Source organism: Salvelinus fontinalis, chromosome 25, assembly GCF_029448725.1.
Source record: "Salvelinus fontinalis isolate EN_2023a chromosome 25, ASM2944872v1, whole genome shotgun sequence".
In the NCBI taxonomy this organism is placed as follows: domain Eukaryota; kingdom Metazoa; phylum Chordata; class Actinopteri; order Salmoniformes; family Salmonidae; genus Salvelinus; species Salvelinus fontinalis.
In genome coordinates this window covers 3,451,423-3,469,992 of record NC_074689.1, presented here as the reverse complement: position 1 = coordinate 3,469,992, position 18,570 = coordinate 3,451,423, and the positions used below count along the sequence as shown (strand labels likewise).

At 44.3% G+C, this 18,570-nt stretch overlaps 1 protein-coding gene across 1 annotated transcript in view; it reads right to left on the bottom strand.

Moving 5' to 3' along the window:
- Nucleotides 1–18,570, bottom strand: part of LOC129822767 (collectin-12-like) — a 45,473-nt gene that overhangs the window by 2,825 nt on the left and 24,078 nt on the right. The window contains exons 3-4 of the mRNA XM_055881155.1: nucleotides 10,369–10,491; nucleotides 107–193 (exon numbers count right to left, since the gene is read on the bottom strand). Of these exons, the coding sequence (XP_055737130.1) occupies nucleotides 107–193; nucleotides 10,369–10,491 (210 nt within the window). The remainder of the gene's footprint in view (nucleotides 1–106; nucleotides 194–10,368; nucleotides 10,492–18,570) is intronic.

Genomic DNA, 18,570 nt, shown 5'->3' with positions numbered 1-18,570 from the left:
CAAGATAATGCGTAGCCCCATAGTACAAGGGATACTGTATGGTCAACTGGCTAGCGTATCTGCTCCATACTGCTGTGACCATGTGGTAGGTAGGGGTGAAACTCACCTAGCTTTTTCAAGTCTGTTTCCACAGCAATGATCTTCCCTCCATAGCTCTCAATACCTTCAGACACATTGTCAACCTTTTGCACCACTGCAAAACAAACAAAACAACAGAGCACAACACAGAAAAGATCAGGGTTAGGTCTTCAGCACAGTGGTTGGCTCCATACAATATGAACAGTCTGAGAAGGATGGGCAGAATAGCCTGAAACTATACAAAAGGGATCAGAAAGGATACTTATGAAAACTCACTCAGACACAATATATCATATATCATATAAGATGTATATTTATCTGGCGGGTATGTAATAATGGTTGCCTCAGCAATCACAAGCTCTAAGATTAGGAAATGGTCATGTGATACACAATAATGTCTCAATGACTTGGTGTGTCCATGAAGACCGGGCACGAGACACTCAAGACACTGGAAGATGAGTGCAGATGGGGTGGGTGGTCAGAGGGAGTAGGATCTGGAGATGATCAAAGTGGGACAGGGGGACCCTGTGGGACAGGAAGCGACCCAAGTGGGGGTCCTCAGTAAACAGGGGGTTCAAAGCGTACCCTCAGGAGACAGACGCTGTGTCAGGCATGGTCTTTACGCCCCCACAGGCGACAGGACCCTTCATTTCCTATGGAATGTGTCTGGGAATCATCCCACCACCACCACCACAACAGGCTATGGAGGCATCTCGAACCATCTAATTGGAGACCACAGGGGTTCCAACCAGTGGTGAAAACTGCACACCATGCTATTTCTGTTATTTCTATCCTCCACAGGTAAAGACCAACCAACCCATCAAGCTCAAAGAACCCACCAAGCTCAACCTTTAATGGGTATAATCATCTATTTTCTATCATCTATTCAAGGGCCAAATCATCGTAAAGACACAGGATGAGAAGATTTAGCACTACCTCATTCATTCCCTCCCTCTGACTGAGAGCATGGGAGGACATGGATAGATAGATCCCACTGTTATGACTGGGTGTATTTCCCTGGGCACGCTGTATGTGCTTATGATCTTCGTAGCTTTCAATGTGTACGGTGTAGTTGCAGAGTACTTTACATCTACTGTATGCCAGTCACAGACAGTGAGGGGTGAGGAAGCTTTCCAGCAGAGTCTCGCCTGTTTTTCATGTTATGTTGCCATTAATACGTATCACATATCAGTTTGCAAACAATGTAAAAAAAATAAAAATGTAATCTTTGAGTTAATAAAGCCGCAAACAAACACGATATCTTTTTTGCTTTCTTGAGTAAAGTATCTCCAAATGGAGGCGTTTCAGCCTAGCTCAGTGCTTTCTGTGGTGGTGGGGCAGCCAGAGGAAAATACGGAGCGTTGGGGTTGGTAATGTTCTTTAGTTGTGCCGTAATTGGCTCAGTGTTCTGTCACTCATGGGGACACTATGTCACTGCAAAATCTATGGGTAGAGCTCGAAAACTCAAGCCCCTTGGGTGCTGCCATAGACTTACATTAGAAGTGCCCATCCAAGAAGGCTCATGGTCATTGGCCACAGATAAAATTACATCAAATCACGTTATATCTACCGTAGCTTTGATTGGACTGATCATGTCAACATCATACTTTCAAAATCTTAGCTAGCAAGCTAGACAAGCAGTCGTCTTCATGCATGGAGTTAGCAATCTACTGGCAAATTCTTTTCAATCATTGTCACATGAAGAGAAATGATAGATAAAACGTATCGGTGCTCATCGGCCATTAGACATAAACATTACACAACAAGTTGGAAATCGCTAATTCAAAAATGAGTGGTAAGGCGCCACTGCAGCCACGGTTTCGATCCCAGGCCGTGTTACAGCCGGCTGTGACCGGGAGACCCATGAGGCGACGCACATTTGGCCCATCGTCATCTGGGTTAGACATTTCAAGTCGTGATTTCGGTCCTCTTTCTAGAGCCCAAAAGAAGCACCGTCGCGCCACCGTCCTGTTTAAGTGAGCACAGCACAACAAGGTGAGTCCAGAAATGTCTTGTATGCTGCTGCATAAATGATGTAATATGCCAGGGTGATACTGTATGTATACTTGTAGCCAAGAAAATAATACTAAGTGTATGTTGTGTAGTAAGCTGTTCGTAGACCATGTGCCTCACCCTAATCATTTGGTAGAAACCACATTTGTTTAAGCTAGTCAGCCATATCAGCTATGTTCTTTTTAAGGCAGTAAATGAGGCTGAATGAACTGTTTTGTTTCCAGACAAGGCTCCGCTGATAGCCAGGGTTTTGCAGTGGTAAGGTGTTGGGACTGTTGTTGGGACTCTGCTGTTGGGACAGCTTTCTGTAGGCCCTAACAGTTTGTGGGCCTAATTGTAACGTCCTGACCAGAGTTCTTATGTGTTTTGCTTGTTTAGTGTTGGTCAGGACGTGAGCTGGGTGGGAATTCTATGTTGTGTGTCTAGTTCGTCTGTTTCTGTGTTCAGCCTAATATGGTTCTCAATCAGAGACAGCTGTCAATCGTTGTCCCTGATTGAGAATCATATATGGGTGGCTTGTTTTGTGTTGGGGATTGTGGGTGGTTGTTTCCTGTCTTTGTGTTTTGTCTGCACCAGCTAGGACTGTGACGGTTAGTTCGTTTGTTATTTTGTATAGTGTCTATGTCTAACGTTAGTAGCTTGTGTATTGCACTTTTGTTTGTAGCTTCACGGTCGTTTGTTGTTTTGTATTAGTTTGTCAGTATCTTGTCTTTGTGTTAATTAAATTCATGGAAAATTACCACGCTGCATATTGGTCCTCCGATCCTTCTCTCCTCTCTTCGTCCGAGGAGGAGGAAGAGCTAGACTGCCGTTACACCAATGAATTTATTGTTTGGTGTTGTGTTGTGTAGTGGCTTTGCTGGCATGCATCTAAAAAAGGTTTGCCCGAACAAGATTTATGCTAAAATCCCCACTGAATCGTACGTGTCTCTATGGCACAGTTGTAATAAAAGGAAAAACAAATACGCTACAACATTGCAAGTTAAACGTTGTGATAGCCACAACAACGTAGAAGAGGGCTCCGCAATTAAGGAGGTATAGTGATGATAGAGCGTCTAACTGACAATGAAAGGCGACTTCGACTGGAAATGAGAGACGAGAGACAGAGAAGCATTCTTCAAACCGCCGAGGATGAGTGCGCTTTTCTCATTGTCGACAAACAATAGGGGGAAAAAAATGCCTTCTGAAAATAGAAACCCAGAAGTTTCATGCAAGCTTTTAATGACTTGCATGTGTTCCATCTGTAATTATGGTAAACAAACATTCAAGTAGACTGAATCTCTCAATCTGTGCCATATTCGCTTGCATGCATAGCAGGGAGTTCATCCCAACAGTACAGTATGTACACTTAGATGGCATTTGTTTCAGGTGAGTGTCCTGTGTTAGAATCACTCCGACTGTAGCTGATAGCGTTGACTGGGGTCCATATTCACAAAGCGGCAGATCAGTAGCAGTGCTGATCTTGTTCATAATGATTAAAGGCAAAACTGATCCTAGATCAGCATTGCCTACTCTGAGACGCTTTCTAAACATGGGGCTGGTATGGGTAGCCTCATAGACGTGTGTAGTAGTGTGTGTGGAACGCAGGAGTAAATGCTTCCACATGTTTGAGAAACCGTTTACTACATGCACTCACTGAACGTCTAATTCTCCCAGCATCCCTCTCTTTCCAGTACAGGAAACAAGGGATCAAAACAACATTCCCTACCATTCACAGACATGTATCCAGACTTGAAACAGGGAGAATATAATTCTGATGGAAAATGGTTTTGTACGGAGTAGACGTCCTAATGTTTTGGGAAACTCAAGATGCCTGTATACGGAAAAGAAATGCCACTAGGGATGTACAGTAGCCTTTTCATGGTGGAAAGATGTTTAAAATGTTTACCCTCATAGATGGCTATCCGTCCCCCAAATACTCTCAAAATTAAAAAAATTAAAAAAACATATGAACTAGAAAAACGCCCTCTCGATTGAAAGAGTAGTGTTAGCTCAGAGTGGAGAGGCATGGCCAGTCTGAAATGAAACGTTCCACTGCAAACTAAATGAGACACATTTCCAGACACCACAAACTACTGTACCGCACAGAGCACAAAAGACGCATTCAGCTCAGGTCTGCAGACCAAACCGTACATCTACTGCACATTGTTTCTCTCTATAACAATTACACACACACACACACACACACACACACACACACACACACACACACACACACACACACACACACACACACACACTTTTACTGTTTGTTTTGACTTGTTTCTATGTCTGGGGGACAAGCCATGGGGGACGAGACTCAACGCTGTGTTTTTAATTGCACTCATCCTCATCCATTAAACTTTAATCACTTCGGTGTGATGCTCTCTGTACTAATGTATTACTTCCTCTCTGTCTAGATGTTGGATTCAAATAGATGTTAATGCAGAATGCAGTGGATAAAAACACAACTTTGGGAAACTTTCTTCCAAGTTATGGAACAATTAGCATCCTAAATGGCCCACATACGCTGCTAGCCTGCTACTCTGGAACAACAGGGATGCTTTACATGGTTTAGCTGAACGCTGGAGAATCACAGGGAGAGTACACACACACACACACACACACACACACACACACACACACACACACACACACACACACACACACACACACACACACACACACACACACACACACACATACACACACACACACACACACACAGAGATGGATGCTCTACGTGGTTGGAATCCATTTTATCCTGCTCAATTATATAATTAAATATTTAAATATCTTTAATACTATGTTGATAGACGCATGCACATACACACATGCGCTCACACACGCACGCACACCCACACACACACACACACTGTATAATATCTGGTCTCCAGAGCTATGCCCTAGGCCAGCTGTGCTGCAGCTGTGGTTTCTGGGTGTCATCCCTTCCTCACAATACACACAACACACGCAAGCACACGACAAACTCACACACACACACCCTGACACCTCTGCTTATTTTTGCTAAAGCTCAATATTATAGCCCAGAATGTAGTGACAGATTCCATGTACACAGCTGGAGCAGAGGGAGAGAGAGGGAGAACGCAGCATGAGTGCTGAGTGAGGCCAAAGAGAGGGCGAGACTCTCCCTACACCCTCTTATTCTCTTCTATGATTCCTCTCCCTCCTCATATTCACCTGTGTCTAATCCCTCCCTCATATAGCCTGGGTCGTGTCTCAAATGACACCCCATTTCCTATACAGTGCGCTACTTTTGTCCAGGGCCCCCATAGGGGACGCAACCCTAGTCTTTCCTGCCAGGACAATGTCCGAGAGCTGGAGAAGAGGTTTTACCAGCCTATCATGGAGGTTCTATACTGTAGCTCAGAAGAGATCACATACGCACCATAAAGAGATCAGGTGATGAAGCGAGGACATTGCTATGGGTAAGAGTAGAGAGCATAGGGTGGGCTAGATGTTAAGATATCTGTCCACACTTCATCATACACTGCATCCTACAGTACAGAATATAGATGTGAAGTGAATAGAACATTGGGGTCTCACTTGCAGCTGTTGCGGTGACTGTATTACCGCCACACGGGCAGTCCCGAGTCATGAAGGCGGTCAAATTCCACGTGACTGTTTAGTCACTGTAATTAGGATTCTCCAAACTCTGATGCTGCTGATGGTCATTAGTAGCCTATCAAACTTGCTAACTGCCTGGTACTCAGCACTCTATTGTCCCTCTAATCACTCTGACATCAATGCAAATGTGATCGAAAATCTAATCAAACACTTCATGAGAGCCCATGACCTCTAGTCGCGCAACATTTATATAGCCTATGCAATTGAGCGATAAAACAGAGTGATGGCTTCTATTAAAAAGAGGAGGATCGTATCAGCTTTCTATAGGTTAGGCCTACTATATTTATTTCTCAACTTTCCTAATAATCAGCACACCTGGCTGGCTTGAAAATGAACCACAGGAAAACCGTCCTCCATTCTCTATTTAAGTGCATAGATGACATGTATTTTTTCCCGCTGCCCCGGTTTTGAGACAGGTCATGATAATAGTCCATTTTAAATCAAAACAAATTTCACACATGTGTTATTTGGTATACAGTTGAAGTTGGAAGTTTACATACACCTTAGCCAAATACATTTAAACTCAGTTTTTCACAATTCCTGACATTTAATCCTAGCAAAGAATCCCTGTCTTAGGTCAGTTAGGATCACCACTTTATTTGAAGAATGTGAAGTGTCAGAATAATAGTAGAGAGAATTATTTATTTCAGCTTTATTTCTTTCATCACATTCCCAGTGGGTCAGAAGTTTACATACACTCAATTAGTATTTGGTAGCATTGCCTTTATATTGTTTAACTTGGGTCAAACGTTTCAAGTAGCCTTCCACAAGCTTCCCAAAATAAGTTGGGTGAATTTTGGCCCATTCCTCCTGACAGAGCTGGTGTAACTGAGTCAGATTTGTAGGCCTCCTTGCTCGCACAAGGTTTTCAGTTCTGCCCACAAATTTTCTATAGGATTGAAGTCAGGGCTTTGTGATGGCCACTCCACTACCTTGACTTAAGCCATTTTGCCACAACTTTGGAAGTATGCTTGTGGTCATTGTCCATTTGGAAGACCTATTTGCAACCAAGCTTTAACTTCCTGACTGATGTCTTGAGATGTTGCTTCAATATATCCACATAATTTTCCTGCCTCATGATGCCATCTATTTACTGACGTGCACCAGTCCCTCCTGCAGCAAAGCACCCCCACAACATGATGCTGCCACCCCCTTGCTTCACGGTTGGGATGGTGTTCTTCGGCTTGCAAGCCTCCCCCTTTTCCCTCCAAACATAACGATGGTCATTATGGCCAAACAGTTCTATATTTGTTTCATCAGACCAGAGGACATTTCTCCAAAAAGTACGATCTTTGTCCCCATGTGCAGTTGCAAACCATAGTCTGGCGTTTTTTATGGAGGTTTTGGAGCAGTGGCTTCTTCCTTGCTGAGAGGCCTTTCAGGTTATGTCGATATAGGTGGATATATTCTTGTGGATATAGATACTTTTGCACCTGTTTCCTCCAGCATCTTCACAAGGTCCTTTGCTGTTGTTCTGGGATTGATTTACACTTTTTGCACCAAGGTACGTTAATCTCTAGGAGACAGAACGCGTCTCCTTCCTGAGCGGTATGAGGTTTGCGTGGTCCCATGGTGTTTATACTTGCGTACTATTGTTTGTACAGATGAACGTGGTACCTTCAGGTGTTTGCAAATTGCTCCCAAGGATGAACCAGACTTGGAGGTCTACAGTTTTTTTCTGAGGTCTTGGCTGATTTCTTTTGATTTTCCCATGATGTCAAGCAAAGAGGTACTGAGTTTGAAGGTAGGCCTTGAAACACATCCACAGGTACACCTCCAATTTACTCAAATTATGTCAATTAGCCTATCAGAAGCTTCTAAAGCCATGACATCATTTTCTGGAATTTTCCATGTGTGCATTGCTGCGCTATAATGTGAAGAAACAGCCTAATAGCCTAAACAGCCTAAACAGCCTAGTAGTTGATCAACATTTAAAGCTAAACATTCTGATCTGCTGCGTTAGCCACATTGCGTTAACATATTTTGGGGATGCTAGTGTTTGTATTAATGTGGGATCTATCGCATCCCACAACTGTCCCAGACTATGTTTGGAATATTTATTCTCGCACAGAATAGGTCAACTTTTGTACTATTGGGGATAGTAGATTGGCATTGGCTAGTGCTTTTGCTGTTCGTTAGGCCTACTCAGCTTGCTGGCTGCCGAAAAGTAAATGTGGACAGTTCTTTCAATATCTTCACTATGTACCTCGGGATTAGATAAGGATGCGCGCAGTTGCGTCCCCGATGTGTCTGTCTTCACTTGTAGCCTGTGAGAAAGACCCGATCCCGTGATGGAGAGCCATGTGAGTGAGAGGTGCTTCCGAGCATGCAGCACTCAGGGAGAAGGGCACAACGCAGCACTCCGGTCCAAGGACACAACGGCCACTGGCCGCAAAAGGTATGAATTTTTTGGGGGGCGCATTACGGCCACACAAAGGGATGTCGCCGTGAAATTCGAGCCATTATCAAGTACTTGCCAAAATGTGAATGAGAGACTGATAAAGTGTGTGCAGCCTGCGCAAAAAAAACTCATGCCTTTCAAGCGACTTTTTTCAAATCACCATTAGAGTCGCATCATGCAGCATTACAATGTCTTAAAAATCTAAACGTATAGACTAGAACAACTTAAGTTACACGAATAACTCTTAATTAAGCATATAGGAGTACATACACTACCAGTCCAGAGTTTTAGAACATCTACTCATGCCTTTCAAGCGATCACACACACACACACACACACACACACACACACACACACACACACACACACACACACACAGCCTCACACTCAAAAGCAAACAAACACACTGTGCTCATGGTGATCAAACACACTGTGCTCACACTCATGCCTTTCAAATGTCAGATCAGGACCTAACATAAGGACAACTCGGAGTATGCTATTCTGTTCATCTGAAATAGACTTAAATAATGGATCTTTTGTGCAGGTGTAGGCTATATTACATGGATTTATTCAACTTTTTAAAATGTAGATGTTCCAAAGGTCTGCATCAGTGTATGTGGAAGCCAGGAGATGCTAAATGTGTTTATGTTAATCAACGTCAATTACCGTGAGACCAACAGATATTTGCTTGACAATCACCGGCTGACGTATTTTCGTGACCGCCACAGCCCTAGTCTTACTTCACATAACCATCTAGACCTGACTGCATGGTTAGGCTGTGGAGCTTGTGGTTCCCTGGACAGCCCACTACTACAGCTCTGCCAGTAAAGACCAATTTTAGTGGGTTTTGCTAGAGTTACAGTGAGTGTACCGCTTATCTGGTCTTAATTAGGGCTGCATGAAAATGTGCAGTGTGGAACAAGGAGGAGGATTGACTACTGACTGACCGAACCCAATTGTGAGTGTAAAGGACATCACTTTTAAATTAGTCGAAAATCCACAACAACCACGAGCGATGATAAAACGGTTATTTGTGCACACATATGAGAACGGTTAGCGTAATTATCACAGGAACAGTCTTAGTTCGGCCTTTGGACCGTTGCGGAAAAAGCTGGAAAAATCGGAACACAGACCAGGAAGTGGAGCTCCACAACCGCGGGCCGCTTCCTTGAGGTGTGAGCGTGGGGGTGTTGGTAAAATAAGCGGAGAGTAAGTCCTTGGGTCCCGAGAGAGGGGGAACGGGGGTGTGCAGGGGTGCAGGAAGGGTGCAAGGGGGAGAACATACAACAGTGCTGAGGTTTTCAAAGAAAAGCAAAAAAGGGGGAGGTTTGCGGCTGAGTTAATGTCACTTTGGAGAGAACAGGGCTTGTTTTGGTTTCAGAGAGTGTGATGGTCTTACAGTCAGTGGGATCGCTCAGAGTTTCCATGACTCTTCCACTAGCCTGAATTAATAACAATGAAACATTGCCCAACAGCATCTATGTCATGTTTGGGCAGACCGTAAGGAGTCACTGGGGACATTAGCCCACACAAACACACACGCCCATACGTACACACGTACACATGTACACACGTACACATGTACACACACACACACACACACACACACAAACATACACCAAACACACACACACAAACATACACCAAACACACACACACACACACACACACACACACACACACACACACACACACACACACACACACACACACACACACACACACACACACACACACACACACACACACACACACACACACACACACACACAGCCTCACACTCCAAAGCAAACAAACACACTGTGCTCATGGTGATCAAACAGGGGTGATCTTATTTCCTGGCAGGATGTGGAGAAGGACCTCACGCACAGTTTGGACACTCACTTTCTCAATGTGAAGGCGCAATAAGGTTTGGTTGAGCAATGCTGGTCACCACGGTCCCAGTCAGCTCACACAGTGACATAGCTAGACTTTCCATTCTATGTCTCTAAAGTAGCAACCACTTTGACAGTTACACAAGCATGAAGAGATGTCTCCCCCTACCTTACAAGTTGTAGAGCCTTAGTTTTATTAGGACTTTTGTTTTATGCATAATGTATTGAGTCATTGTAATTGTCTGTACCCTGGGGACTTTTGTTTTGAAAGCAATATTATGTCCATAGACACCAGTGGAGGTAGTGTAAACGATCTACAGTCCGAAATACAGTTTACTGAAGCATGCACTTTGACTGACAGGTGTCCTTGCTTACCTTTATACCCGAGGACAGCAACAGCGATGGTGAGTAGAGTGCACAGCACGTAGAGCAGTGCTATGGAGATCTTCAGTGCCCACTCATTCTTACACTTAGTACACTGGGTACCCTCCTGGATACCTACACAAGGGAGAGAAATGCAGACGAATAAAAATGTGTATGTAAAAACATATTCAAATGAGTTTGACAGCATCCTAGTTAGTTTGTTCACACTATTCAAACTGTAACCACACACACACACACACACACACACACACACACACACACACACACACACACACACACACACACACACACACACACACACGCAACAGGTGGCCCGCCGACAAAAACAGGGGTATTCCCACAAAAAAAAATGATATTTGATCATGTCTCAATGTAATCAAGGTATACAATTATTGTTATTTTCAAATACAATTTACTTTTGGAATTGTGGCCAGTTGTGGCCAATTTGCAGTGTACAAATCATAAATATTATTTTCCGGCCCCCAGACAATTCGCTCCAACAAAAAACAGCCTGCAGCTAAATCTAGTTGACTACCCTTGCCATAGGAAGTGAAAGAATTTTAAGTGCCTTTAAACGGTGTATGGTAGTAGGTGCCAGGCGCACCGGTTTGTGTCAAGAACTGCAACAATGCTGGGTTTTTCACGCTCAAAAGTTTCCTGTGTGTATCAAGAATGGTCCACCACCCAAGGGACATCCAGCCGACTTGACACAACTGTGGGAAACATTGGAGTCAACATGGGCCAGCATCCCTGTGGAACGCTTTCTACACCTTGTAGAGTGCAACTCAATATTAGTGTTCTTAATGTTTTATACACTCAGTGTATATTCAATATATTATATCCTATGACTGTATATCCTGCATCTCTGCACTCTACCTAGGGGTGCGTCCCAAATGGCACCTATTCCCTATATAGTGCAAGTGCACTACTTTTGACCAGAGTCCTATGAGCCCTCGTCAAAAGTAGGGCACTATAAGGGATTAGGGTGCATTTGGGTATATTATGGCTCAGGTGGCTACAGAGTCAGGCTATGTGGAGACAGCAGAGAGCCTGGTCAAAGTGTGGCCTGGCTGGCCCTATGTGGGCTGAGGTCTGGGCTTCTCCAGGCCCTGGGTCTGAATCTCCAGGTCCCCACATCTGGACAAACAGCCTGGAGGCCACATTAAAGGGCCCAGTTGTTCCCTGAGGCCCCGGGTGGTGAGGGGGTGAGGGACACCATAACAAGACCCCCCCAAACTGTTTACACTGTGCCACAGGCTTATTTTCCTGGGAAAGCCTTCACTTGGCAGACTCTATGACACACACACACACACACACACACACAGACACACACACAGACACACACAGACACACACACACACACACACACACACTCTCCTCATAATGAAACATAAACAGACAGTTCCTGGATTCAATAATCAACATCAGTATGTAGAAGTATGTATTCACACCAGGGACCTTCAAGTGCCTCCAACCAGCGGGGAAAGTCATGGAGGAATGTTGGCATTCTCTTACATTTTCCTGGAATATTTCTTTCCAAGGATATCTTTCCTGACAGATGAGTGGCGAGATCCACAGTGCTGACGGGAACACAGCTGCATTACATTTGAATTCAGGAAGTGGGTGAAAAAAAGAAAGGTCCTGCGTTTCATGTACCTGAAACAAAACGTATTTGCATGCCCAGCTCAAGGAAAGCCACTTCCAACATTTCCATGGCAACACAAAGATGGCCTGTGCCAATGCAATCTTTGTGTTAAAACTTATTGACCTATGGATAATAAATGCCTGTAGGGCTTGCTGTCTCATGTAATATGATTATGATAATGAATTATATAAGTGATAATGCCCGAGAAGCCGTTGTTTGGAGGACATATTGGCACGGTTGTTGTTAGGCCCAAGACCCCGTGCCAATATATCCTCCAAAACAACAGCTTCGAGGGCATTATCACTTTTCTACAAAGGGTTAACAACATGTTCAAATAATGATTGACATATTTTCATATGTTTTTTTTATTTTGATGAATTTATTCATACTATTTCATCTTTCCACGAGATATAGTCACAACACGAATCTAGGGTTGCTACCCAAGCCGGCTGGTCAGTCGTTCTATCGGTTCCTTTGCCAGAGACCCGACCCAGTCGTTCTGTTCTAATTCTATGGATGCCACCCAGTCAAATGTTTCATTGCCATGACAGCTGGCAATGTTCTTATCCCTTGCTTGCTAACACAGCCTCGTCCAACAGTGCAGTCAGAATAACAGCGAAAGGAGCTGCATTTGCGTTTGTTTTAAGCTGTTTTCTGGTGATTGTTTGGGGATACATCCATAACAATGGGCTAATGATGCGCGATTTCACCTGGCATAGAACATTTAATATCTCGCCAGGACACACAGCTAACACAATCACTTCAAACTGAAGCGGCATTTCGTGTTTTTCCTTTGACGTTTCTTTGTGTATATCCATAAAAATGATGCTGATTCATGATTTCGCCTGGCAGTGAAAAGCTGCCTGCCTGTCTGACTCGTCCTGACTCCTGACAGGTTCATTACCGTAGGACAGCTGGAGATCGAATTTCAATATTGAAACAATATTGCAAATGTCAGTTGCAAATCTCCGCTGTTGAAAACGAAATGCCAGTCTAAACAAAATGGTAGGTAATGTCTAGATGCTTTTTACATAGTATATCTAGTATATAAATGAGCTGGCTGAGCTGATGAGACAGTCGATTGTACCGTATCAGATGGAACAGAGTGAACAGGCATTTTAACATCATAGATTTAGCCGGTGGTAATTTGTGGAATAGACACCGGCTGGAATGCGGTGTTAACCAAACAGCATTCAGGATTAGACCCACCAGTGGTATAAAGCCTAATCATTTCCATTGTAGAAAAGCATTGGTGTAGAATAGACTCTGGCACTCAAGTTCTCTGGCACCAAATAGATTTTCTAATTGGCTAAAGTTATCCCTCGCTAGCTATACTGCTCTTCAACCGCATAGGTGGCGACTCAAGTGCTCTGGCACCAAATGTGGCACCACAAATGTGGCACCACTCAAGTGCTCTGGCACCACTTGAGTGCCAGAGCACTTGAGTCGCCACCCATGCAGTTGAAGAGCTAGCGAGGGATCACTTTAGCCAATTAGAAAATACTGAAGTGACCAGCTAGTCAGGTTGCTCTGCTGCTATAGGGCCCCAGTGGGACTTTGACCAGGATACCAGGCCTCCTCTTTCTATAGCTGTCCTGGGACCTGTAATGATCATTGGCAAGCAGACCTCAGTTCAACACCCTTTCCAGCTGGAAAATGTATTCTGTCCACTCAGCCAAGTCAAAGTGAAAAGGAGATTTACCGGAGATTTGCCAAGAATATCTCTTAATATCACTGTGCCGGTTCTTTGTGTTCAGCCAGTCATACAGAATCACCTCAGACAGGCCTTATAGCAGCTGACCAAAGTATTGGTCGGTGAGATGTAGTGGCCAGTGACAAAGCTCCTCTTCAATTTGCCTCTGTGCATGGATCATTGTAGAACATGGCAATGGTTATTCAGTTTGTTAGGGCGAAACAAAATGGATTTCAAAGCTTCAAGAACATTTATAACGACTGACGTGTTTGGAGTGCAAACCCAATGCCGGCTTCCACTGCTAAAAAAGAACATGATAACATGCATCACTTTTAAGTGATCAAAAAGACTTGGGCCAGAAACTGCAGACCTATCTAAATATGTTGACAGATATTTTATAAATCTATTGTGCTAAAAGTAAATCAAACACGACAAAAGGAATGTTTTACAATACACAGACAAGGCGTTCCAACTCCATCATCACTAGAGAATGTCGACAGGATCAACTAAGCTCTCAGGGTTAGCTGTCCGAGTATCCAAAATGGAGGACAGCTGTCAAAACACAAACATGGCCGCCACCAACAACAAACAACAACAAAGCAAACCCGCTACCCCCTCCATTTCCTGCACTCCCCCCCCCCCCTCCCTCCCATTGATTGTCAGATTCAGAGTCAAGGGGGCAGACTGGGCCGGAGGTTTCAGATGAAGCAGCTGTTCTGTTGGACCTGTGTTTTTCCCTCAGTCCAGAGACCGTCTCAGTCCACGGTCATGATCCATATGTCATGGCTTAATTGTTGGTCTCCCAGTGGGTGACTTCCTGGATGGGCCCTGGGGTCTGGCAACAGGACAACAGACACAGACCCATAGGGCTCTATATCACTGGAAAAGCATCTGTATGTTTACTACTATTCCTGGGATACACACAAGGCCTCTAGATTCTCTGGTTGATTAGAGTGATCGCCATCTGATAGATGGACATTGGACAATTCAAACAAACAAAGTGAAACAAAAAAACTGTCTGTTCTCATATCAGATCACAGAAGCAAATCCTCAAAACAGACCGCAAAACACTGAGGACAGAACCTCTGGATAGCTGATACTATTTAGACATTAAGGTTTGGGTGTACTGGACTGCAGCTAAATGTCTTCTAGTCTATGCATATCTGGACTGAAGCCTGAGACAATTTTCTCAGTGAAAATCATTAAATGGGTTTCATTATGAACATTTCCGAGGAAGGATCTGAGAGAAATCAGAGCAGACTCCAGATAAATGGAGACAAGAGTGAAATCGGCGCTTCCTTGTTCACAGTTTGACGATAACGCGTTGTCTATATGTGGAGTTTCATGGTTCCTTCAGACTGGCTGCTGCTCATTCAACTGGACAGTGGTTTGTCATCACTTCCCTCAGCTGCGAGGTCAAACCTAGTTGAGCCTGGCCAACCACAACCACAAAACAACCAACCTCTAAGATACTGAGACCATGCTGAGACCACAGGCTGACAAAAAAAAAACACTTTTACTGCTCGTAGCAAAACACAATGTTGCTCCAAACACAAATAACTTTTCCATGACAAGTAATGAACAACCATCGTTTTTCAACACTACAGTAGCTGGTTTTCCTGACCGCGGACGTTTGGGAAAAACAACGTATGCTATTGGTCTCCTTATGCTATTGAGTTGATATGACATCCTGACAATGTCTACCTTGATCACATTGGATTACGCTGTTATGTCCCAGAGCTTTCTCTTTGACCAATGTTTGGTACATATACTGGAACTGTATCATCAACTTGTTCTCTTCTTCAAACTGACCATTAAAGGGGCACTCCGGGATTTTAAAAACATCCAACTGGTCAGGTGGTATCATTCATTTAACTGTCCAAAAACGGATCTAACAAATCCCAGATTTCCCCCTTTAATTCCTGCCTAGGAGGGCAAACGGGTGTCCATGGTGCAAACGTCCGAGCAGAACTGATACGGCTTTGCTCATTAGAAGACAGTGTTTATTTACAGTAAATATGAGGAGGGAAGCTATAGTAACCGATGAGAACAGAGTGCTGTGAGCTGAGGTCAGTCCGAGAGTGTTCTGGAACTGTGCCCTGCCTAAAACACACTCAACCCTTGGAATCAGCACAAATCAGCTCCAAGAAAGCAACCATTGCGTTGTTATGTGAAAGTGAATTTCTCAACCATGGTTTAGATGGTTGAGAAATGGACTAGTTCAGGATAGAATCAGGAAGACAATGGGCAGTCATGGATAACCTCGTCGTGCCAAAAATACCAAAATGGTGTCCAATATGGTTGGATGTTAAATTTGTTTTTGTAACTCATGCTAAACGCTGGACTTGTTCAAAGCAGGTTTAACATATCTGAAATCCAGCAGCCCATCTGTGGCTCGTTACTCCAAACAGAAATTAGAAGTTTAATAAGATCATTTGATATACTGTAAAACAAGCCAAGATCTTTTTACAATTTGGAAGGGGAGGATGGCTCAATGAATGACTCTGATTTCCTCAATAGCATAAAGAAGTAGTACAGAGTAGGAGACAAAGTGTGTGTGTGTGTGTGTGTGTGTGTGTGTGTGTGTGTGTGTGTGTGTGTGTGTGTGTGTGTGTGTGTGTGTGTGTGTGTGTGTGTGTGTGTGTGTGTGTGTGTGTGTGTGTGTGTGTGTGTGTGTGTGTGTGTGTGTCCATGTGAGTGTGTACAAGTGGGCGTGCGTGCTTACAGTATGCGTATGTATCTGTGTGTGAATGAATAAACATGAATAAATGGCTTACACCAATGTGAAATCCTGTCATTAAATGAAAATGCAATAAAAGACTCAGCCAATGTATCTGTGTGTGACTGACTGGGAGGTATCACTGGGGTTGGCACAGCAGAGACTCAGCTCTGCTTCCCATTACCAGGATGCTGCTCTGTGGGCAGGGGGAGGTGACCCACCGTGCCTTAGGTTTATGCCCAGGCTCCAAACAGAGCCTTCAAGCTAAATGAGCTTAATGTGCTCAAAATACAATTCAGTCCAGCTCTCCCTACTACAGGGGAGGTCCTGGCAGTACGGACCTGCCTAATGACGGACTGTTTAACAGCTTGGATTGAATGTGATCCAAAACATGCCCCCTGTGTTCACTTAGTTTCTACCTGTGAATTACGTAATACATAGGGAGTGGAGAAACCAAGCGGCCAGAGGGCTCTGAGTTCATGCGGTGTCTCTTGGGGGCCCTAGGAAACTGACAACATCTCTGACACCATGTGTGGCCTGATTTAGGCTCCATCTCTTTTATTGCATGTGATGGAAACCATTCGCATCCACCACACGAGACAGGCGGACGTGATGCGAGTGGTTATGTGTGGAGAGGAGGGAGGGAGGGAGGGAGGGAGGGAGGGAGGGAGGGAGGGATTGACATACAGACGCTGAGGGAAGAGAAAGAATTGGACAGGGAGAGAAATGGGGAATGAGACATGTGGAGAGGGAGGATAGAGGGGAACAGAGAGGGAGGAACATGGAGAGAGGTGGAGAGAAAGCAGAGCGGCTGTAGCAGTGACAGTAAAGAACACAGACAGTAACTCCTGCCACGCCAAAGGACAGTACGAGGAGCCAAGCAGGAAGTTTGACAACGTGTGACACTGTGACAGAAAGCTTAGGAGAGTCTGAGACAGGGATTTGCCACGTCCCCATAGATGAAACCACTGCTCCTCCTATCAACCCACAAAGCCATTCTATCACATATCTACTGGTTTCTACTGGTCACATACTGACCACATACTGGTCTACTGGTCTGTACTGGTCACACACTGGCCTCTAATGGTCGAATGGTCTCTACTGGTCCAGACTGGTCATTTACTGGTCTTTACTGGTCTACTGCTCACCTACTGCTCTATACTGATTTCTACTGGTCACATACTGGTTTCTTCTGGTCTCTACTGTTTACCTACTCGTCTCTACTGGTCAACTACTGGTCTCTTCTGGTTTCTACTGTTTACCTACCGGTCTCTACTGGTCACATACTGGTGACCACATAAATGGTGCCTCTACTGTAGATATAAAGGTGGTCAAATTCTTCACTCTTTACCATGCCTAATTATCCAGTAGAGGTAAATAAACATGTACAAAATGGTTCTCAGATGAGTTCATTAAGCCATGCAGGCAGAGAGGAAGGGAGGCAGGAAGGCATGCAAGGAGGCAGGCAGGCAGAGAGGAAGGGAGGCAGGAAGGCAGGCAGCAGTATATACTGTGTTCCTGCTTAGCCAACCCCCTCCCCACCCCCAACCCCATCAGAGGCCCTCCCTGGGTCTGTACAGACTCAAACTTTTTGCAGCAGTTACAAAAACAGGTCATCTTTCCATAAAACTACATCAACAAAGGTGTGGAGGGAGGGGGTGGAAAGGCCCCTTTCAGCTTTGGGATTTGAGATCCAAAGGATGACTTGGATTTAAGACCTGTGTGTGTGTGTGTGTGTGTGTGTGTGTGTGTGTGTGTGTGTGTGTGTGTGTGTGTGTGTGTGTGTGTGTGTGTGTGTGTGTGTGTGTGTGTGTGTGTGTGTGTGTGTGTGTGTGTGTGTGTGTGTGTGTGTGTGTGTGTGTGTGTGTGTGTGATATTAAACTCCTGTCACCATCACTTGTAGGAGTTTAATATCATACTCTCTAAGAAACAGAAATACCTAACATTAGCAGAAAGAACGAGTGGAAGTAGTGTTGATGACAATAACATGACATAGCCAGAGGTAACATGGACTGAAGCACAGAAACTTGCCATGAATTTCATCAGAAAAGTTAAGAAGTCCTTGGCTTAGCCTAAAAGAATGTCTTGCCATACAACTGTGGTCTAAAAAGACGTCTGCTAAACGGCAAAAAATGT